At 44.0% G+C, this 23,439-nt stretch overlaps 1 protein-coding gene across 1 annotated transcript in view; it reads right to left on the reverse strand.

Moving 5' to 3' along the window:
- SLC6A3 (solute carrier family 6 member 3) overlaps positions 1-23,210 on the reverse strand; it is an 86,378-nt gene extending 63,168 nt beyond the window's left edge. Inside the window, exons 1-2 of the mRNA XM_066578830.1 lie at positions 22,925-23,210; positions 254-385 (exon numbers count right to left, since the gene is read on the reverse strand). Of these exons, the coding sequence (XP_066434927.1) occupies positions 254-385; positions 22,925-23,210 (418 nt within the window). The remainder of the gene's footprint in view (positions 1-253; positions 386-22,924) is intronic.
- Positions 23,211-23,439: the final 229 nt, after the last annotated feature.

A 23,439-nucleotide genomic window follows, 5' to 3' on the forward strand; every position in this document is an offset into this window, starting at 1 on the left:
TTCTGATTTTTGCTCTATGCTTTATAGTGAATACAATATAGTTATGAGATTTCCAAATCCTTGTATTATTTTTTCTTTACATTTATTTGGATTTTCCACAGCTCCAAACTTTTTTTGGAATTGGGGTTGTATTTAGTGTTTGCAAGATAGGATTGCAGTTAAGCCCTAATCCCTTCTGTATGACAGCAGATCTTATTGATCTCCAGCTAGCTTTTTATTTGGAGGCTTGATATCATCCTAAACACAAGTTTACCTTTGAATATTGGACATATCTTCCAAACTCCAGCAGCTCCTTCCCTGTTGAACTGCCCTATGGCCAATTCCATGTAGAAGAGAGGCATCCCAGCAATTATCATAAAAAACAAATATGGCACAAGAAACGCACCTGCAAAGACAAGAGGGCACAGCAGTATTTAAAGTACAGCTCACAGTGAACAATAAAAATCCATAGGGGCCATTTAGACACAACGATCATCGCTCAAAATGTGTTATAACTAGAGATGAGCAAGCACCCAAATGCTTGGGTCCGCGTTATTCGAGTCGAGCTTTTAGTAAAATTCGAGAGCTCTACTCGAGTAACGAACCCCATTGACTACAATGGGAGACTCGAGCATTTTTGTATGTGGGACGCCGGGTGCCAAGCTTTTTTTCCCCAGGTTCGTCTCTCTCTCTCCAGTCAGCCAGCCAGCCAGACAGAGAAAAAAAATTTGCCATTGACACGCGCTGCCTCACGGTGGGGAGGGGCCAAAACAGGCACGTCACAGCAGGGCGGAGCCAAAAACTGGGGCGGGGTTGAACACAGCTTGATGCTCGTTCGAGTAACGAGCACCATCGAGTACGCTAAGGCCTCATGTCCACTAGCAAAATTGAATTGCGGATTCTGCATGCGGATTCCACGGGTGAAATTTTGCCCATAGGAATATCATTGGCCATCTGCAGTCAATCAAATTAAATTTTGCACCTGCAAATGGCATTTTAATTGATTTGCGTTTTTCACGTGCGGAAAAAAAAAGCAGCATGCTCCATTAGTGCGGATTCCGCGCAGATCGGCCACATTGCTATCAATAGGTGCGGATATCTGCCAAAAAAAAAGTACCATTTAAAGCAAATCCGTGCAGAATCTTGCAGAAATCTGTGCTGATTGTATTTTTCTAGTGGACATGAGCCCTAATACTCGAACGAGCATCAAGCTCGGCAGAGTATGTTCGCTCAACTCTAGTGATCACGATCAAAAGTAGGCGATGGTTTTGCTTTTAAAGACAAACGTTTTAACCTAACGAAAATCATTGGAAAATAGACGTAGCGGCCGGGCGTTCCAGTCATTGGATTACCGCTGTGTAGCGTTTGCATTAAACCACAATTAAGCGATAATTGAGAGATAGCTTGTTTGAAAGGCGTGTGCATTTAGTGAAGGGGAAAAAAAGAGCTTCTTTGTATCGGCGCCTGAAGATGGTGGGTGCGCATAGCTTGTCCTTAAAAAAACCTGGCTGCTCAGCAGCGACAGAAAGAAACTAGATGTCTTTAATATAAAAGTAAAAAAACGACGTCTATTATAGGCGATCTATGGTAAGGAAGTGCGAAAGAGTCATGTGAAGTAAACTACGTGGTGCAAACGATGGTATTTTTGTCATTGGAATGTAAATAAAAATAATCCGTGAATCCCAGACCGTCGCACGCGCATTTAAAATGGCGAATTAATTTTTCCCTTGTCTTGGTTGCTGCTTGCGGGGTCCGTCACAACGGCACGGCCAATGGTTGAGCACTAGGCGGGCGTGTTAAAATCAAAGCTTTGTCCTCCCGACAGCCAATCGCTCTGCCTTTAGCCGGCTGAATGTACGCCCGCCAAACGATTAAACACTCCCCTCAAATCGCTGAACGGCTGAACGAAGGTCATTTACGTCAAATGAAAAGTGTGGTTTACACACAACGATTGTCGCTCAATAGGCGGCTTTTGTGCGAATCTTGAGCAATAATCGTTGCGTCTAAATGGGCCTTTAGCTACAAATGTAGTGTGTTGGCTACTGAATGTCAAAGTCATGAGCCACCGGAGAGTATACTGTAGGGAATACTCTCTCTGGGCACCATCCAGCTTAGAGAGTATTCCTTATGTGGATGTCGTGTTTCAGGATATGATGGAGCCAATGGAATTACAAAAATATATTCAAGAACGCAGATAGTAAATGATTAATGGTTTGTGAGTAAATAGGAAATGGAAGTAAGCAAACAACCTGACTTTGCTCTACAGTAAGGGCTAATTCCCACCGGTGGATTTCCACCGCGTATCACGCAGCGGTAATTCACAGTGTTGCCCGCAGCTATTAGGTTCTATTGAATTCCACTGCGGAATTCCGCACCGTAAAATCTCCCGTCCTCACCCGCGGCATGTTCTATTTTGCCGCGGGCGTACACGTGGACGGCTTCCATTGCAGTCAATGGAAGCCGTCCGTCACGCTATCTTCCACTGTAGCACAGTGGAAGATAGCGTGAAAACGCTTCTCCGCCTACTGACGGCCACGTCATATGACTCGGGCGGCGCGTCATGTGACACTGTGGGTGTGTTATATGACGCTGCCAGCGCGTCACATGACACTGCTGGCGTGTCGTGCGCTCTACTGCACATGCGCGCCGGAGCGTCATCCGGGACGTCGGGCGGCAGATCCGGAGGTAAGTATGGGGTCTATGGAGGGGGGGGTGCCGTGGCAGGCTCCACTACAGTATTCTGCTTGCGGAGCCCGTCACACCCGTGGGCACTAGGCCTAACTCTCTGCTATCTGCACCTTCTCAGTATGATGGACAATATTTTCTTAATATTAGGCTTTATTTACATAGCCAATAGCGAGTCACACCTGAGATTCTCGGGCAGGACATGCATCATAGAACGCACGGACATCCCATCCATGTGCTGTGCGATGTAATGAACACATTTGCATGTACTACATGAAAATAGACCCATTGCAAACAACGGATTCTATTTTTGTGCGAGCTTTGTATGGATCGCAACACAGAACATTTGTGTGAGAATATCAGTCATGTAAATACGGCCTAATATACATATATGTAGCACACAGATTGCAATATAGAGTGCCAGTTAAGAGTTAAAGGGGTTGTCCCGCGAAACAAAGTGGGTCTATACACTTCTGTATGGCCATATTAATGCACTTTGTAATGTACATTGTGCATTAATTATGAGCCATACAGAAGTTATAAAAAGTTTTATACTTACCTGCTCCGTTGCTAGAGTCCTCGTCTCCATGGTGCCGACTAATTTTCGGCCTCTAATGGCCAAATTAGCCGCGCTTGCGCAGTCCGGGTCTTCTGCTGTCTTCAATGGGGCCGCTCGTGCAGAATGCCGTCTCCGTGTAGCTCCGCCCCGTCACGTGCCGATTCCAGCCAATCAGGAGGCTGGAATCGGCAATGGACCGCACAGAAGCCCTGCGGTCCACAGAGAGAGAGGATCCCAGCGGCCATCTTCAGCAGGTGAGTATGAAGACGCCGGACCGCCGTGATTCGGGTAATTACTACCCGGTTTGTTTTTTTAACCCCTGCATCGGGGTTGTCTCGCGCCGAACGGGGGGGGGGGGGGTTAAAAAAAAAAAAAAACCCCGTTTCGGCGCGGGACAACCCCTTTAACACTCCCCAGCTACCTGTGCTCAGTGTCCTTACACTTAAAGGAGTTGTCCGGTGATGCAAAGCGAAATTTATATGCTTCAAATAAACTGATAATATCTAATCTTGCAGTATAATGTTATCATTTGTTTTACAAAGCTGCAGAGATATTGCTGCCCCGGAGGTCTTCAAGGTAACGTCCAGGAATATCTCATTGCAGAAAATCACAAAAATGTAGTTCCATCGACGTCTCAATGAAAAACTTTTGTTTTGACCTAGCTCAAAATGTCTAGATTAGTGTGGGGTCTGTAGAAAAAAGTCATCCAAGACCATCTTCATATGCACAAGGCATCCGCTCGGTGGGTTCCACGGCTGCTCACACCTTTCCAGAAGCAGGAAAGAGGCAAATGCTCCCAGGCTCTTTTGACGATGTGCCATGGAAACTAGGAGGACTTTTTCAACAGACTGAACACACAGAATGAAAGTTGGGTCCATCACTATGATCCGGAGACTAAAGTCCAGTCAATGCAATGGAAGCACCTGGACTCACCGCTTCCATGTGCCCAACCCTCGGCAGGCAAGGTCAGGCTCACAGTCTTTTGGGACCAGCATGGAGTAGTCTTGATTTACTACAACGATTACTGGGGCATACCATGCTTCACTGGAGGCCATCAAAACCAAGACTCGTGGCATGCTCACATCTACCTTCTGCAAGACAATGCCCCAGTTCACAATTCACATGTTGCCCAGATGGAAGCACGCTACTACAGGTATGAAATTCTACCGCATTCCCCTTATTCACCCGACCTTGCAGCATCAGACTTCCACCCTTTCGAACAATGAAGTCATTTTTGAAGGGCAAGCATTTTCCAGATGATGAGACTCTGAAGTCACAATGTGGCTTTTGGAGCAACCTGCCGCCTTCTACAAGCGAGGTGTGTACAGTTGCATAAAGAGATGGGAGAAGTGTGTGTCCCTGGGTGGCACCGATGTAGAGAAGGACTAATAACTGGGTCAGATTTCGTTGCTCTCCACAAGAAGTGGGTCAGGGAAATCTTTAATAAACGCCCCTAGTAAGTTGTTCCAAGTAAAAAATATAGATGGCCTTTGAAGTAAAGGCTGATAAAGAAAGGCTTAACAAGCAGTTGCGCACTGAAATGGAAGGCTTAGGTGGTGCCAAAAATGATGCTGGAAGAAACTAAAAACAAAAGTGTAAGAGCGTTCAAACTGCAAGCTGAAGAAATGAAGGTTCATTTAGAGGAACTTAAAGATGACTTACTAGGCACAGAAGATGCCAAGTTGCACTTAGAAGGTAACCTGTAAGCTATGTAGAAACACTTTGAGATGGTAGAGAGGGAGAAGTTTGTGTTACAGTGTAGAGCTGGATAGACACAAGTGACGGGTCCTGTGATGGTCAGAGGATTAGGACAGAGCTTCATGATGCTATCATACTTGAGGTGAAGACAGTGCAAGGTAAGCATCTACAAGATGATTCCACAGTGGGTGAGCTTGACATGGCAAGGAAAAAGTAAGTGACCAGAGAAGGTCTCACTGAAGAGCCTATGATGGTTGATACAGGTGATAAAGCTCCACAGCCATTATCAGAGGGAGGGGGGGAGTACAGGTGTATTTTTCTTGACTTTAGCTTGACTCTTAACGTGACTTGGTATCACGGTGTGCCGTGCTAGACGGTTGGTTTACACTTTGAATTGCTTTACAATAGCTGTTTAATGGGTTAAGATAAGATAACTTTTTGTGCCATGCTATATACATCAAGCTAAAATTTGCTGTATCTGTATGTGGCAGAGGAGCCACTTTAGTGATATTTTTGATCCACTAAGGAGCCATAGTTCAGGAAAATGATCTGCAGAGAAGGGGTGTTTACTGCCACAGAGCTGGCTGATTATGCATCACCTGAGAGGGCTTGCTAAAAAGAGGTGTGGGTCTCTCAGTGGTGGCTCCCAGTTTGCTAAACCTAGAGAGAAAAAAAGGACAGGCTGTCCAACAAGGACTGCTGGAGTCGTACAGTACTAACCATCTTGCATGACCCGTAATAAGGTGCATCTTATGTTATAGTTTTGTGAAGCTTTGGGTGCTAGGCCTGACTGTAGAAAGAGCATTTTGAATGTTTAGTAAAAGACCAGCTGGCCAGGTGTTGCTTTTATGTACTGTAAATGTGTGAAATACTTCCTGTGACGAAGCAATAAAGCTGGCAGAAGCCAGACGAAACAGAATTCCTTGTGTAGATGTGTGTTCCTGTGATTATGCCAACTGTTTTGTGCTGAAAGGTAACAATTCACAGAAGTGACTGATCCCCCTGAAGTCACAGAATGTAAACTTTCGAGCTTAATTTTCTTAAAATTACAGAAATTACACTTATTCTGACACTAACTACCCTTTTCTTATAGTTTGGCTCGTAGTTTAATTGGAAAACACACTTTTTATTTCATTTCTCTACATAGGCTCAAAAATTGTCATTGTATTGTTTTATCATTGATTAGTATTCTATAAACCTGAAATAGTCATTGAGGCTGGTGATAATTTCCTCCGAATCAAGGGCCAAGCTTTGTAAAGCAGAATTAAAACTAAAGCTCACAACTTCTACAAGTTATCTAACAGCTGATAACATCATTCTCTACCATGTAAGTAAATATTTCTAGAGCTGAGTCAACTTTTAAGTAGTGCTAATGAAGTTCCTCCTAAAGAATAATCGCAGAACATAGTGATCAGCAGTTGTCTTTATTTTCTTCACAAGGAGGCACAGAAAGCTGGAGGTCACAAAAATAGTAGCACAGTAAGGCCGCCTGCACACAAACAGAAATTCCGCGGCGGGATTTCCCACAGAATTTCCGCCCATGGAAGCTTCCATAGGATTGTGTTAACAAGCGCAATCCTAGGCAGACAGACGCGATTTGTCCGCCAAATCGCGGCATGCTCTATTTCTGTGCGGGGCTCGCGGAGCCCCGCACAGATATGTCACTTCCTGGCCACCGGCTCCAGTCTGCGCATGAAAGATCTGCAGTCGCGGGAGCAGGTGAGTGCCACGCTGCTCTCTGCAGGGGCTCGGTCGGGTCCCGCTGCGAGAATTTTCGCAGCCGGATCCGACCCGGCTGTCTGCAGGCGGGCTAAGGTTGATAGTTGCAAAACAATCTTAAGCCCTTGGCTCCAATAGCAGCTGTTTAACTGTTTGCATGCTGTGGTCAATGGTGACTGTGGCATTTAAGCAGCTAGCAAGAGGGATGGTCTCCAGCATCCTATTGGTCCACCTGCAATGCAACCAGGGGTGCCATTGGGTTTCAGTAGCACCTTAATGGGGCCTCGTGTGCCGCGCAGAATGCTCAGGCAGCAGTATGCAATTCTAAGCTCTCACTCACAGCCTGAAGGTTGCGAGTTCAATCCCCACCTGGTTCAGGCAGCCGGCTTAAGGTGGACTCAACCTTCAGTCAGCCGGCTAAAGGCCTTTCATCCTTCCAAGGTTGGTAAAATGAGTACCTAGCTTGCTGGCGGGTAATAAATGAAATTACCTGAAAGCGCTGCAGAATAAGTTGGTGCTATACATATAACAAGGGACTTTCCCTAATAGGCTGGTGGTAAAATAAGCTGCATACTGAAGTATTGTAGTATATTATACAAGCGATTAGACGATCGTAAGCTTTAGTCCCCTAAATTAAAAGCGAAAAAAGCTAAAAAAAAAGTTTAAGAAAAAAAAATTACATACTGTTCTTACCAAGTTAACTATTAACCCCTTCCTGCTATATGACGTACATTTACGTTATGAAGCATCAGGGTATGTATAAAGAGAGATTGTGGGGCGACCTCTCTTCATGCATCACGGGCGATAGCTGTTTATTACAGCTGATACCCGTGGGCAATAGCTGCAATCTGCCACGTGGCCGATCTCAGCTATTTAAATGCCTCTGTCAATTCTGACAGCAGCATTTAAATCCCCTGAACAATGTTTGGGGGTCCCATACAGCCCCCCCGCGATGCTTTTTGAAAGGCCCCAGCGCTGCCTTTTCAGTCCACCTATCAAGCCGTCCCCTTGGGGTTTACCTGTCAGATTGCAGTATGATGTAATGCTGTGGCATTACATCATACTGCAGGAGCGATCAAAGCATTACTAGTTGGGATCCCCCAGGGGGGCTAAAAACAAAAGTAAAAATAAGATCAATAAAGCTTTACTAATTGTGAAAAAATAAGTATTAAAAGTTTAAATCACCTCCCTTTTGCCATATCTATAGTAAAAAAAATCTAAATCATAAAACAAAAATACATATTTTGCATCACCGTGTCCGTAAAAGTCTGATCTATCAAAGTAGTGCATTATTTATCCCAAATAGTCAACGTCATCCAAAAAAAAAAATAAAGAACGCCAGAAATACATTTTATCAGTCATCCTGTCTCCCATAAAAAAATGGAATAAAAAGAGATCAAGAAGACGTATGTATTCCAAAATGGTACCAACCTAAACTACAGGTCATACTGCAAAAAATGAGCCCTCGCGCAACTACGTCAACGGAAAACTAAAAAAGTTATTGCAAACAGAAAATGGCGGCAGAAAAGAATTTTAAAAAATTAAATGTCTTTGAAAAAAAAAGTAGTACAACTAAAAAAAAACATACAAGTTTGGTATCGTAGCAATCGTACTGACCCATGGTGGGTCAACCATCAGAACTTTCAGAAAGACCACATGCCGAGGCTCCATTACACTTGCACCTTTGACTGTGAGCATGGCAACATCGATGTGTATCATGGTCCACCAGCCCTTTACTTGGTACACAAGGGGCTCACACAGTAGATGGGGAACACAGTAATATCACAGTAATAATAATAATAATCATCTTTGTTTGTATAGCGCCAACATATTCCGCAGCGCTTACATAGACAGGGGATACAGAAAGACAAAATACTAAAATTACAGAACCACGGTTACATAGTAATCAGTTGATTGATACAATAGGGGTGAGGGTCCTGCTCCAACAAGCTTACATACTACGAATAGTGGGGTGATACAGAAGGTAAAGGGGCTGGAGATGTGCACGGTATGGGGAGGTGGAGAGTGAGGGATGCTATACACATAGACCATGGTCAGACATTTAGCCGTGTGACGGCAGAAATGGTATGACTGCAAGAGCGGTTTATGATGGCTAGCAGGGATTGCAGTCAGTAGGTCAGGGAGCATGTTATCAGGCGGCGTACAGAGGGGTTTGTTTAGGGAATGCGGTATGCCCCCCTGAAGAGGTGTGTTTTTAGAGCACGCCTGAAGTTCTGCAAGTCCTGGATTGCTCGGGTAGCCTTTGGTAGTGCGTTCCAGAGGACTGGTGCTGCTCTGGAGAAGTTTTGGAGGCAGGAATAAGAAGTTCGAATTAAAGGGGCGCTCAATCTGGTTTCATTAGCAGAGCGGAGAGCCCGGGCTGGGTGATGGATTGAGATGAGGGAAGCAATATAGAGGGGCGCTGCGCTGTGGAGGACTTTGTGGATGAAGGTAGTGAGTTTAAATTGAATTCTGAATTTAACGGTATCTGTATCTGTATGTATATATATATATATATATATATATATATATATATACACACAACATTATATAACATACATATATATATATATATATATATACATATATATATATATATATATATACACTGTAAACCTTCTGTAGGTGTAAAGTCCCTTTTAGTATGTCACTTTTATATTCTGTTTATAGAATATTTTTTCCTCCATTCAAGTCTTCCAGGCGAAAATAAAATGAATTGTCCCACTAAATGTTTTTTGTTCAATGTTACAGGCATTTTAAAATACTGATGATGATGATCGTTCAGTCGAAACTGACTTTGTTCTCCATGCTTTTCTATCCTTGACCTCCTCTTTTAGTTTAAGCCAGCGTGTTCTTTGTCGTCCTCTTCTTCGTGACCCACTGACTGTGCCCAGCATCAATGTAGTTTGCAGACACTGGGCCCGCATGATATGTCCAAAGTATGAAAGCCGTTGCTTAGTGATTTTGCCCTCTAGCGATATTTTTGGTTTGATGCACTCTAGGACCGTCTTGTTGGTGACTATTGCCGACCATGGCATACGCAGCATTCTTCTTAAGGTCCAGAATTGAAAAGCACCAATTTTCCTTCTATCTGCCTTCCTGAGAGTCCAACGTCCGCATGCATATAGGAGGATCTTTGTAGCAATGCTAACATCTTTGCTCTTCCATATCTTTGCCATTCCTTGCATTCCAATGCGGGTGTGAGCAATTCTCCTTTTGATTTCTGGTTCCGATTCTCCATTGCTGTCAATCTTGGATCCGAGGAAGAGGAAATCTTTAACTGCTTCAATTTCCTCATTGTCGATTATTGTCCCATTACTTGCTGTCGTCATCAGCTTTGTTTTCTTCATGTTGCGGTACAGCCCCATGCCCTCACTTTCTTCTTTAACTCTTCGGATTAGATATTCCAGATCCTTTAGGCTGGGCTCACACGGGGCGGATTTGCCGCGGAAATTCCGTCCAGAATTTCACCGCGGCAATTCCGCCTGCGGCCGCTAATCCCGGGGTTAGCCAGCCATGTGGATGAGATTTCTCAGAAATCTCATCCACACGGGACAGCAAATCCGCCGCGGCAAAGCCAGCAGAAGCCGGCGCTGTGGCGCGGATGCGCCGGCCGCAGCATGTTCATTTTTTTTCTTCTTCAGCTGCGGCCGCTGAATCTCCTCTATGGGAGCACTGGCCGCAGCGGAAGAGCAAGTGGCCAGGCCGCTTCAAAACCCGTGGCCAAGTGCGGCGGGTTTTGAAGCAGCGCTTCTCCCGGCAGATATCTCGCGGTGTTTCGCTGCGGCCAAGCCGCGAGATTTCCACCGGGAATCCAGCATGTGAGAACCCAGCCTTATACTTTCCGCGAGCAATTGGCATTCGAAGGTTGTTGATGTTTCTCCCACCGACTTTCACTCCAACTGTTGATTCATCCAGGTTGTGTCGTCTCATGATTGTTTCAGCATACAGAAACTGGTGATAGAATGCAGCCTTGTCGGACAACTTTCTCAATCGCGAACCAGTCATTGTTATTAACAGCTGTCCGTAGTATGGCTTCTTGGTTCTTATAAAGTGATCATTTCTTCTAGATGCTCTGGGATGCCCATTTGCTCACACATTTCCACAGCTTGTGGTGTTCAATGCAGTTGAATGCTTTGCTGTAGTCCATGAAGCACATGTACACGTCCTTCTGTTATTCGTGCTTCTTCTCCATTATGCACTGCAGACTTGCAATTTAATCTTTGGTTCTATGTCCTGTGCAAAATCCATCTTGGACGTCAGGAAGCTCCTTCTCAACAAATGAGTTCATGCATGTTTGAATAATCTTGAGCAGGATTTTGCTTGCAAACGATATCAGTGAGGTGGTCCGCAGTTGCAGCATTCTTGCCTATTACCTTTTTTTGGAAGTGTGACAAAGGCTCATCACGTCTAATCTTTGGGCCATGATTTGGTCTTCCAAATCTGTTGACAAAGCATTGTTAACATTGGGATTGGCACTGGTTTGAGTAACTCAGCTGGTATGCAGTCAACGCCTGGGGCACTCCAGTTCGGAAGTTGTTTCATAGCCCAGGCTACCTCCTGCTCCAGAAGGTCTACAATATGTCAACTGTATAACCAAAAAACACTGTTTATGTCTGCCTATATTTCAAATGCATATAGTATAACCAATATTAATGAAGAGTCTGAAATTTACCCAACTTTGAAGTCTTAAGAAACAGGTAAGGTTAAACAATATACACTCACTAGTAAGTATTAGGAAATTATAGTAGCAGTGTTTCTGGTGGCACAATGCGCCACTGACTAACATAACATAGTGAAAGGGATTGTAGTTGTAAGCACACGGCTGCTGTTTTAGGACCTGTGATGATGTCACTGTTATTTTGTCTCTAGGGTGTTTGATAGATAATAGATAGCTCTGCTACACGCGAATCACATACACACAACTCTGCTACATGCACATCACATACACACAGCTATGATACATGCAAGTCACACACTCACGGCTCTATAACATGCACATCACACACACACAGCTCTATTACATGCACGACTCACACACACACACAGCTCTGCTACACACGTGTCACAAAGACACAGCCCTGCTACATATGTGTGTAACACACATACACAGCTTTGCTACATGTGCCTGTAACACACACATACACAGCTCTGCTACATACACGTCACACACAGCTCTATTACATGCACATCACACACACACAGCTCTGCTACTCATGTCACACACACACAGCTCCGCTACATGCATGTGTCACACACACACAGCTCTGCAACATGTACGTCACACACACACAGCTGAGCTACATGCATGTCACACACACACACAGCTATGCTACGTGCATGTCACACATACACAGCTTTGCTACATGTGTGTGTCACACACACAGAGCTCTTCTACATGCATTCTTCATCCTATACAACAGGGATCACAACCGACACAGCAGAGTCCTGCACACACTGATCACCCCTTTGTCATGTGACCCCAGACTCCTTCCACATAGGTAACTGATCACATGATCCTCCATCTATCACACACATGGTTTTGCTCCACCATGTCATACACGCATGACTATGCTCCACCATCTCACACATGCATGGTTTTGCTGCTCCATCTGGCACACGCATGGATCTGCTCCTCTGTCTGTCACATGCACGGCTCTGTTCCTCCATCTGTCACATACACAGCTCTGCTGCACTGTCTGTCACACGCAGGGCTCTGTTGCTCCTCTATCTGTCACACCTATGCCTCTGCTACTCTGTCTGTCACACACACAGCTCTGCTGCTCCACCTGTCTGTTACAGGCATGGCTATGCTGCTCCATATGTATGTTACATGCATGGCTCTGCTGCTCCATCTGTCTGTCCCACGCACGGCTCTGCTGCTCCGTCTGTCATACGAACAGCTCTGCTGCTTCGCCTGTCTGTAACAGGCACGGCTCTACTGCTCTGTCTGTCACAAGCATGCCTCTGCAAAGTGAAGGACATTTTATTATGCTGTAGCACCTCGGATGATGTCACCACCATGTGATCAGGTGCGGAGCAACTCCCATGTCACACACGGACGGACAGACAAGTGGTCATTAGCACTTTGATTGTCAAAAAAATTTATTCCCTAGAAGGAGTTGTCAGAATGAAATGCAACATTTTATGTGTGATTGTAACATTGATATAAGTGATTACAATATCAGTGCAAAAGAATAATTTATAGTGGAGAACTGACCCCTTGTAGGGAGGCTCTAGTACCCTGTTGTACTGCCTCTAGCTTGGATACAAGATGTTATACGGACAGCCATGGAGGCTCTAGTACCCTGTTGTACCACCTCTAGCTTGGATACAAGATGTTATACGGACAGCCATGGAGGCTCTAGTACCCTGTTGTACCACCTCTAGCTTGGTTACAAGATGTGATACAGGCGGGCATGGAGGCTCTAGTACCCTGCTGTACCACCTCTAGCTTGGATACAAGATGTGATACAGGCGAGCATGGAGGCTCTAGTACCCTGTTGTACCACCTCTAGCTTGGATACAAGATGTGATACGGGTGGGCATGGAGGCTCTTGCACACTGTTGTACCGCCTCTAGCTTGGGTACAAGATGTGATACAGCAAGCATGGAGGCTCTAGTACCCTGTTGTACCACCTCTTGCTTGGATACAAGATGTGATACGGGTGGGCATTGAGGCTCTAGTACCCTGCTGTACCACCTCTAGCTTGGATACAAGATGTGATACAGGCGAGCATTGAGGCTCTAGTACCCTGTTGTACTGCCTCTAGCTTGGATACAAGATGTGATACGAACAGACATGGAGGCTCTAGTACTGTGTTTTATTGCCTCTATCTTGGACACAAGATGTGGTATGGGTGGGCATCCAGGCTCAAGTACCCTGTTGTACTGTATCAAGCTTGGATACAAGCTGTAATATGGGAGAGCATGGAGGCTCTAGTACTCTCTTGGGCTGCCTGTAGCTTGGATACAAGATGTGATATGGGCAGGCATGGAGGCTCTAGCACCCTGTTGGGCCCCCTTTAGTTTGGATACAAAAGGGGATATGGGTGGGCATGGAGGCATACAGGTTCTGCATGGCATCCTGCGGCATATCACTCCAAATTTGCTGTAACTGAGCCTCTAGATTGTGCAAACATGTAGGCTGTTGAAATTGGCAATCCAGATAGTTGGATCCATTTTCTATTGGCAATAAATCTGGTGACAGGGCAGGCCATAGAAGTGTGGCAATGTTGTGGGGCTTCCTGTGACACACTTACTGTGTGCAGCTGAGCATTATCCTGCTAGAAAATGCCTCTTGGAAGCCCTGCCATGAGAGGCAAAACATGTGACAGCAATGAGAAAGTTAGAGGAACGTGAAAGGTCCTTAAAAACAATTTCAGGGAACTAGGATGTAAGCTTAGGGAAAGGACCTCCAAACTAGTATTTTCTGAAATACTACCTGTACCTCATGCCACACCAGAAAGAAAGCAGGAGATTAGGAAGGTAAACAAGTGGCTCCAGAGTTGGTGTAGGAAGCACGGAATTGTGTTCCTTGAGAACTGGGCTGAGTTTGCCATTAGCTATAGGCTCAACCGTAGGGTTGGGCTGCATCTCAATAGGGAGGAAGCAGCTGTGCTAGGGGAGAAGATGGCTAGAAGGTTAAAGGAGTGTTTAAACAAGGGACAGTGTAGAGGACTTAGGACTAGGGATGAGTGAGTATACTCGCTAAGGCACTACTCGCTCGAGTAATGTGCCTTAGCCGAGTATCTCCCTGCTCGTCCCTAAGGAATCGGGGGCCGCCGCAGCTGACAGGTGAGTTGCGGCGGGGAGCAGGGGAGAGGGGGTGGGAGAGAGGGAGAGATAGATCTCCTCTCCGTTCCTCCCCGCTCTCCCCTACAGCTCCCGCCCAGCGCCGGCCCCCGAATCTTTAGGGACGAGCGGGGAGATACTCGGCTAAGACACATTACTCAAGCGAGTAGTGCCTTAGCGAGTATACTCGCTCATCCCTACTTAGGACCTAGGACAAAGTAATGGAAATGGGGGTGGAGCAATGGGAGGAGTTAGTACAGTTAGAACTGGCAAAACAGTTAATAGGGATACATTTAAAAATAAAAATAATAAAAACCTTTCTAAACTGTATGGTGACCCATGCTAGAGGTCTGATGATTAAAGGTTGAATTGGAAGTAACAATGTCTGAGGAAAACTATGACATAGCAGGAATAACGGAGACCTCGTTGGATTAAAGCTGTGATTGTGCAGTGAATAATCAGGATTACAGTCTGTCCAGAAGGTATTGTATAACCAGATAGGGGAGGGTTTTGTCCCTATGTAAAATCCTGTTTAACCCCTTCTTGCTATAGGCTGTACAGTTATGTCCTGCGGGAAGGGGTTAAACAGGATCATTCAAAAAGGGATCAGCCATCGCTCGATCATTCACAGCTATTCAGTGAATGACATCACTGAATGGCTGTGATTGGTTTATCGAGCGCCGGCTGTGATTGGATGGCGCTCGATCCAATCACAGCGCTTCCTCACACAGCGCTGACAGCAGGGAAATTCAAAACCGAGCCAGGGAGATGACAGCGGGGAGAAGTTTGAAGCAGCTTGCTGCACCGCCGGGACAGCATCGCGCTGGGGACACAGAGTATTGTGTATTTTTTTTACCTAGTATATACTCATGTATAGCTAGGCTTATACTCGAGACAATAAGTTTTACCAGTTTTTTGTGGTAAAACTTATTGGCTACAACTCGAGCATATATGGTACTTAAGGTGAGCGGTTCATGTCTTACAGGAATAAAATACTTAGTAATAGGCGAAAACTATTGTGGCTTATTAATGAAGTAAAAGGGGCAATAAACAGCAAAAAATTAAGTGTTTAAACTACTAAAACAAGAAGAGAGAAGAAGCACTAAAAATGTATAAGGAAAAAAGGAAATGATGTAAAAAGCAGCAAAGATGGAAACAGAGACATATTGCCCAGGAGCGTTGATTAACCCTAAACTGTTCTTCAATTATATAAATAGTAAAAAGCATAATAATGAAAGTTTTGGCTTTTTAATAAATAATGTACGAGAAATTGTAGAGACTGATAAGGCGAAAGCAAATCTATTAAGTAGTTTTTTTTTCTGCAGTGTATTCACAAAGGATAATGAAATCTCATATGAAATGCAGAGTGCTAAAGTAAACTCTCCACTAAATGTCACCAGTCTAACACAGAAAGAAGTGCAGAGCTGCCTTAAAAAGATTAAAATAGACAATTCACTAGGTCTTGATGCCATGCACTCCATGGTTCTAAGGGAATTAGGTAATGTTTGCCAGGTTTCTAAAGATGCTATCCTGGAGGACCTCAAGAAATACAGTTGCATAACTCCATATCAGCATGGGTTTAAAAAGGATCGCTCCTGTCAGGCCAGATTGTCAATACAGAGATCTCTCCCATCATCTATTTATACCCAGGACTGTGACTGTAGCAAGGGGACACCTTCTACATCTAGAGGAAAGACGGTTTCTACACAACATAGAAGGAGGTATCTTTACTGTAAGATCAATGGGACTATGGAACTCTCTGCCTGAGGATGTGGTGATGGTGACCTCAATAAAAGAGTTTAAGAGGGTCCTGGACGCCGTTTTTCAGCGTTACAATATTTACTGTTACAGTCACTGATCTGGGGATTATTCTGATTCCCAGATTAGACTCAGGAAGGAAATTTTGTTTGCCTTACATGAGGAAAATTGGCTTCTACCTAATTGGGTGGGGTTGCCTTCCTCTGGATCCACATTGGGGGGACAATAGGCTGAACTAGATGGACAAATGTCTTTTTTTCACCTTACATACTATGTTGTGTTACTTTGTGGCTGCAAGATGTCCTGAACATATTACTGAGCTCTTAATGTCCCTCATGCCACTACTAGAGGTGACCGACTATCATTTGCAATAGGCCCCAGACCATCACACTAACAGGGGGCAGTGTACTGCTTCCCAGAAAAGGCAGGACTGAGGTGCTTACCCCTGGGTCTCCAGACATGAACACAATGGGTGGGTATCAAAGGAAATACACATAATGGGCAATTTCAGACCAAACATTCTTCAGCCTGGAAATGATCCTGACAGACACAGGGACCTGCAACAATGGTGCCACCTGTCTCTGGATGGCATACAACAAAACAGTTGGAGCTGCTCATGCTTGACAGACAAACAAACGATCTTCTCTACTTGTGGTTTGTTGAGGACCTCCTGAGCCCAGTTGCCTTGTGTGCCCTCACACATCCACTGGTCCCAACATCTCCTAACAGTCTGGCCAGCACAGCCGGTTGGGGACAATTTATCAATATGACCATCCAGCTTCTTCCATTCCAATAATGCGCCCCTCTCAGACTCTGGTAATGGGGTGACATCTCTTCTCTGCATCGTAGAGGCGTCTAATGGTCAACAAGCTCTACACAAGCGGAAGAAGAGGTCACTACACACAAGGAGCCTCCAAGAGCCTTTTATAGGCCAAGGGGGGAACCACTTTTAGGGCCTCAAGTGGCAAGACCATTCATCTAATCACCACAACTCTCATCTTTTCCATATGTGCCTGAGATGTCCTTAGATGCCGAATTTTACAGCAAAACGACAACTCTGTCAAGAGTCTTGATTTTATTATCTTTTTTTTTTACAAAGAATGTATTTTATTGACAGACAGAATATTCTTTCTTTTGTTATATGTTTATTCATCACAGCATTATCACAGATACAAGGACACCAATATATAAAATGTCACATGAAACTGGCTGCAGTGCTATGTTATCCAAACATTTTTCTATACCAAAATCAAAAGAAGAAATTAGACATATCCTATCTAATTATTACATGTGTACATATACAACACAGTGGTACAAATAAGATATTCCAACTGCTGAAAAACCTATCAGTAATTAAGTACTGAGTCTGTGTCACAGTATTTCCCTACAGAGGGGTTGTCCTGGCCACCGGCTGTGCAGGGAGTAACAACACAGTAATTCTCTACACAGGACATGGCCAGGACTGCAATTGTGTTGGGAATAACCCAAAGAGACCAAGGTCCCTTTGATTTCTTCACTGGTGGATTAAGTAGCCAATTGGGTCTGTGCTTTTCCCAAAATTCAGGGCCCACCTTCCCTGCCATGCCATTTCTATAATCAGCACTTAATTTCGGCGCCAGCATAGACCTGATAGCTATTCCAAAGTGCTGTGTATGTACACACAGTATCCAATCATCATAGACAATATCAGACTGTATCAGTATCAGACAAGGGGAATGGTAACAGCCATTTGTCAGTTAGGCCTGAGCTACACACGGAATTTTTCTGGAACACAAGGATTTACTACATCCTGTCAGTAGATTGTAGAAATATAGTAATTCACAGGTGATGTCTCAACTGATTGTAGAAATACTCTTTTCTTTTCCATCCGTTCCTGACCTCTATAATGACCTCTCCTGTCAACTACAGAGTTTGGCCCCTTACTTCTGCAGACATGCCCAGTCTGTACTATATAGCAACACAAATAAATTCAAATTCAAGTTTGGACTGTACAATAAATATACACCCAGGATAAACATAGACCCCAGTCTAAAACCCATAAACAAATAGAGGCAAAGAACAGATCTCCTAAATACCCACTCAGACCAGACCCTCTAAATAAATTCCAGCCCCAGGCAAAACTACTTAAATATGCATCCTGTAAATAGAGATTCCCTCGTCAAAGGATCGTTACCTTGTCATGGTGCTGGAGCTTGAGCACCTCAATGACACCATGAGCGAAACCGTGAAGGGACACCCAAGACGGGAAGGTTATGACTGAGAGGTCAGACTAAATACGATCCCTGGGGAAGGTAATGGCAACCCACACCAGTATTCTTGCCATGAAACCTAAATGGATCAGTACAACCAGAGACATGTCGGTATACCATCGGAAGATGGGACTCCCAGGTTAGAAGATGGTCAAAATGCTACTGGGGAGGATGAGGGGATAAGTTCAACTAGCCCAGTTGTGATGACACAGCTAGCTCAAAGCCGAAAGGATGGCGAAAAGCCGAGGGTGCTGGTGGTAAATGATAAATCTGATGTTCTAAAGATCAATACACTGTAGGAACCTGGAATGTAAGATGAATGAACCAGCGCAAATTGGACATGGTTATTGGTGAGATGTCAAAATTAAATATAGATCTTCTGGGTGTCAGTGAACTGAAGTGGACTGGAATGGGACACTTCACAACAGATGACCACCAGTCTACAACTGTGGACAAGAGGACCACAGAAGAAATGGAGTAGCCTTCATAATTAATAAAAAAAAGTGGCTAAAACAGTGCTTGGATACAATCCAAAAAAATTATAGAATGATCTCAATTCAAGTTCAGGGTAAGCCATTTAACATCAAAGTGATCCAAATATACACCCCGACCACAGCTGCTGAAGAAGCAGAAGTAGATCGGTTCTATGAAGATCTGCAGCACCTACTAGATAATACACCAAAAAGAAACATTATTTGTATTATACGTGATTGGAATGTTAAGGTGGGTAGTCACATGACACCTGGGATTACGGGCAAGCATGGTCTGGGACAACAAGATGAAGTGGGACATAGGCTGATAGAATTTTGCCACTACAACTCACTGTGCATAACAAATACTCTTTTTCAACAACCTAAGAGATGGCTTTATACATGGACTTCACCAGATGGTCAACATCGAAATCATATTAACTACATCCTTTGCAGTCAGAGGTGGCGGACATCCATTCAGTTGGTGAAAACAAGACCTGGAGCTGACTGTATCTCGGATCACGAATTTCATGTTGCACAGGTTAGAATCAGACTAAAGAGAATAAGGAAGACACACAGATCAGTTAAATATGATCTCACTATTATTCCTAATGAATATGTAGTGGAGGTGAGGAATAGATTTGGGGGACTACATTTAACAGATAGGGTCCTAGAAGAACTTTGAACAGAAGTTTGCAATATTGTTCCTTGGGCGGCAACAAAGAACGTCCCAAAGAAAAAGAAAACCAAGAAGGCAAGATTGTTGTCTGCTGAGACACTGGAAGTAGCCCAAGAAAGAAGGAAAGCAAAAGGAAGCAGTGATAGGCAGAAATATGCCCAATTGAATGCACCATTCCAGAGGTTAGCCAGAAGGGATAAGGAACTATTTCTAAACAAGCAATTCATGTACGTGGAAGAAGACAATAGAATAGGAAGGACAAAAGACCTCTTCTAGAAATTAGAAACATAGGAGGTAAATTTCAGGCAAAAATAGGCATGATCAAAAACAAAGATGGCAAGGATCTAACCAAAGCAGAAGAGATCAGGAGAAAGTGGCGAGCATATACGGAAGATCTGTATAGGAAGGATAATAATATTGAGGATAGTTTTGATGGTGTTTTGAGTGAATTAGAACCAGATATCCTAGGAGTGAGGTTAAATGGGCCTTCAGAAGCATTGCTAATAACATGGCAGCAGGAGACGATGGTATCCCAGTTGAACTGTTTAAAATCTTGAAAGATGATGCTGTCAAGGTAATGCATGCCATATGCCAGCAAATATGGAAAACACAAAAAATGGCCATCAGATTGGAAAAAATCAATTTACATCCACATACCAAAAAAGGGAAACACTAAAGAATGCTCTAACTATTGCACAGTGGCCCTTATCTCAAATGCCAGCAAAGTAATGCTCAAGATCCTGCGAGGTAGACTCCAGCAATTCATGGAGCGAGAGTTGCCAGATGTACAAGCCTGGTTCAGAAAAGGCAGAGGAACAGGCATGTTGTATGCAGAACACATCATGCGAGGAGCAGGGCTTAATGAATCCAAGGCTGGAGTTAAAATCCCTGGAAGAATCATTAACAATCTTAGATATGCAGATGATACATCTTTGATGACTGAAAGTGAGAAGGAGCTCAGGAGCCTTATTACCAAGGGGAAAGAAGAAAGTGCAAAAGCTGGGTTGCAGTTAAACATGAAAAAATAAAGGATTATGGCAACCAGATTGATTGACAACTGGCAAGTAGAGGGAGAAAATGTGGAGGCAGTGACAGACTTCATATATCTAAATTACTGCAGACACGGATGGCAGCCAGGAAATCAGAAGACATTTACTTCTTGGGGGAGAGCAATGACCAATCTCAATAAAATAGTCAAGACCAGAGACATCACACTGACAACGGAGGTCTGCATAGTTAAAGCAATGGTATTCCCCATGGTAACCTATGGATGTGAGAGCTGGACCATAAGGAAGGTCGAGCGAAGGAAAATAGACGCTTTTGAACTGTGGTGTTATAGGAAAATGCTGAGAGTGCCTCGGACCGCAAGAAGATCAAACCAGTCCGTACTCCAGGAAATAATGCCAGACTGCTCACTAGAGGGAAGGATAGTAAAGGCAAAACTGAGGAGAAGCCACATAATGCCTCATAATGAGAAGGCAGGATACCTTGGAGAACATGCTGATGTTGGGGAAAGTGGAAGTTAATAAGAAGAGCAGCCGAAGAAGGGTAAGATGGATGGATGATATCCTTCAGGTGACGAATTGGACCTTGGTGGCGTTGGTAGTGGCAACAGCCGACAGGAAGCTCTGGTGTTGGCTGGTCCATAAGGTCACGGAGTGTCAGAAGCGACTGAACGAATAAACAACAAAATAGAGACCCCAAATGAAATTCTCAAATCCAGATCCCCCTAAATATAAACCACAGACCCCATGCACTTACACGGGAGCTGATACTTTTCTCCTCTGTGAAGTTTTGCTGCTCTCCTTTCTGGCTTCAGGACCTACACAGTTATTGTCTTGTGACCTTATCTATATAGTTCCTGCATGCATCCATGAGAGGGATCATTGTACAAAGCATTGATGTTGCACTTTTTGCTATGATTCACAATGCACATCAAATCTTTGGGCACTTTAGGAGGCTATGGACGCTATAAGCCTTGGAGAATGCCTAAAGTACCTTATTATAATCTCCCACTGGACCCCCACCAATCATAGTTTTATGACATATCTTAGTGATACACTATAAAATTATAGGACTATTTTTGCATCTGGTTTATGATATAGCTCAACACACAATAGGCTTTAATTGACCAGATGTATGACAAAAAATGACCTTTTTACACAGCATTGAAAACCATAGTAGACTAGGTGATCATTATTATTGAGTGGGGACACTTTTGCTCTATGTGGTACATGAAAAATGACACTTACTATGTGGGGCCTACAGGGAGCACAAAAAGGGGGGTATTATTACTTTGTGGGTCACCTGAGGTGGCATTCCTACTATCCGTGGGACTATGAATGGGGAGATTATGTGGCCGTTTGTAAAATGAAGCTAGATCCTGGGAAAATTGAGGAGTTAAGCATGTCTGTGTGTGAATTTGTGGCTTTTGAAAAATGAAGATGAAAATGCATAAAAAAAATCTTTGTGTCCCTAAGCCCAAAATAGTCAGTGTCCTTAAGGGGTTAATATTGATAGCCTTAGGATAAGTTTTCAGTATTTGGATGGGGAGTTTGCAACTCATAGCACAACTCCCCACCAGCAAAATAAATGGGCCCCGATGCTCCTGTGAGCGCCATGACCCCTGTTACCCAGGCACACTGCCCTATATATGATTGTGGCTGTGCCTGATAATGAAGCTCAGTCTCATTCATTTGCATGGGACTGAGCTACAATGAGTTGCGGTATCACTCCATTTAGCCGACTGCATAGGTGCTGGGAGTCAATATTGTCAACCAAATATTAGCCTTTTCCAATCCACTGTCTCACGTCTAAGGACATTCTGTTTGAAGGCTGTACAGCTTCTGATGTTGTAAGACATCCGTCAGGGTATTCTTACTGTATATTACTGGCCGCTCTGTTGTCGGGGGCCTCTCCAGTATGTCCCATACTGCAGTACTGGCTCTAGCCAGCAGGTGGCACCATTGTATAATGGCAGAAAGAGAAAGCCCCCTAGGAAACCCTGAATCCAAAATTGGATTGCAAAGGGTTAATAGCTGTCTTTAGATTATGCTACTAAGGTGAAAGTCTTGGAAAACCCCATTACCTTATGACTTTCCACTAGAACACTTAATGAAAACAATGGCGAAGACAAGTAAAGTCAAAATAGCCCAATAGCCATTTGATTCATGGAAATATTGGGGTTACCATCTGAAGGACACCTACTGTTGACCATTTTGTCATTTCTCAAGGACATGTTAGATAAGTTCAGGTATTCATATATTTTAGCAATGCCAATTAAATAGTGATGCAGAATAAATACAGAAGTATTGCATAAAAGCTTCAGTCTTACCTCCTCCGTTCTTGTAACACAAGTAGGGAAACCTCCAAACATTAGCTAAATCCACAGCAAATCCAATAACAGAAAGAAGGAAATCTATTTTTTTACTCCAGGTCTCTCTCTCTTCGATGCCAGCATTTGTCTGGGATGGGTTTACTAGCACGGAATTAGTAAACTGAACTCCATTCTGTTCTTTCACAAGTATAAGCTCCACTTCTTTGGTTCCCATTGCATTCGATTCTTTAGCAGGAGCAACCACTGAAGACATCTGGCCAACTGGTGGTCTAGGTTTAATCATTAGGTGCTACTAAGACTATAGACTAAACCAGACGGGTTAGAAGAATCAACAGTCTTCTACCTGTAGTAGACAAACACAATAGTCAATGGAATCAATCAAAGTCAAGTTTGTATATATATATATTTGTCCCACTTATTTTCAGACCTGTTAGGAATAATACAATTAAAAGGTAGAACAAGGATGCCCATACACTCAGTGGTTGGTTCACTCAACTGTATGTGGATCAGCG

This window comes from Eleutherodactylus coqui, chromosome 9, assembly GCF_035609145.1.
Source record: "Eleutherodactylus coqui strain aEleCoq1 chromosome 9, aEleCoq1.hap1, whole genome shotgun sequence".
In the NCBI taxonomy this organism is placed as follows: domain Eukaryota; kingdom Metazoa; phylum Chordata; class Amphibia; order Anura; family Eleutherodactylidae; genus Eleutherodactylus; species Eleutherodactylus coqui.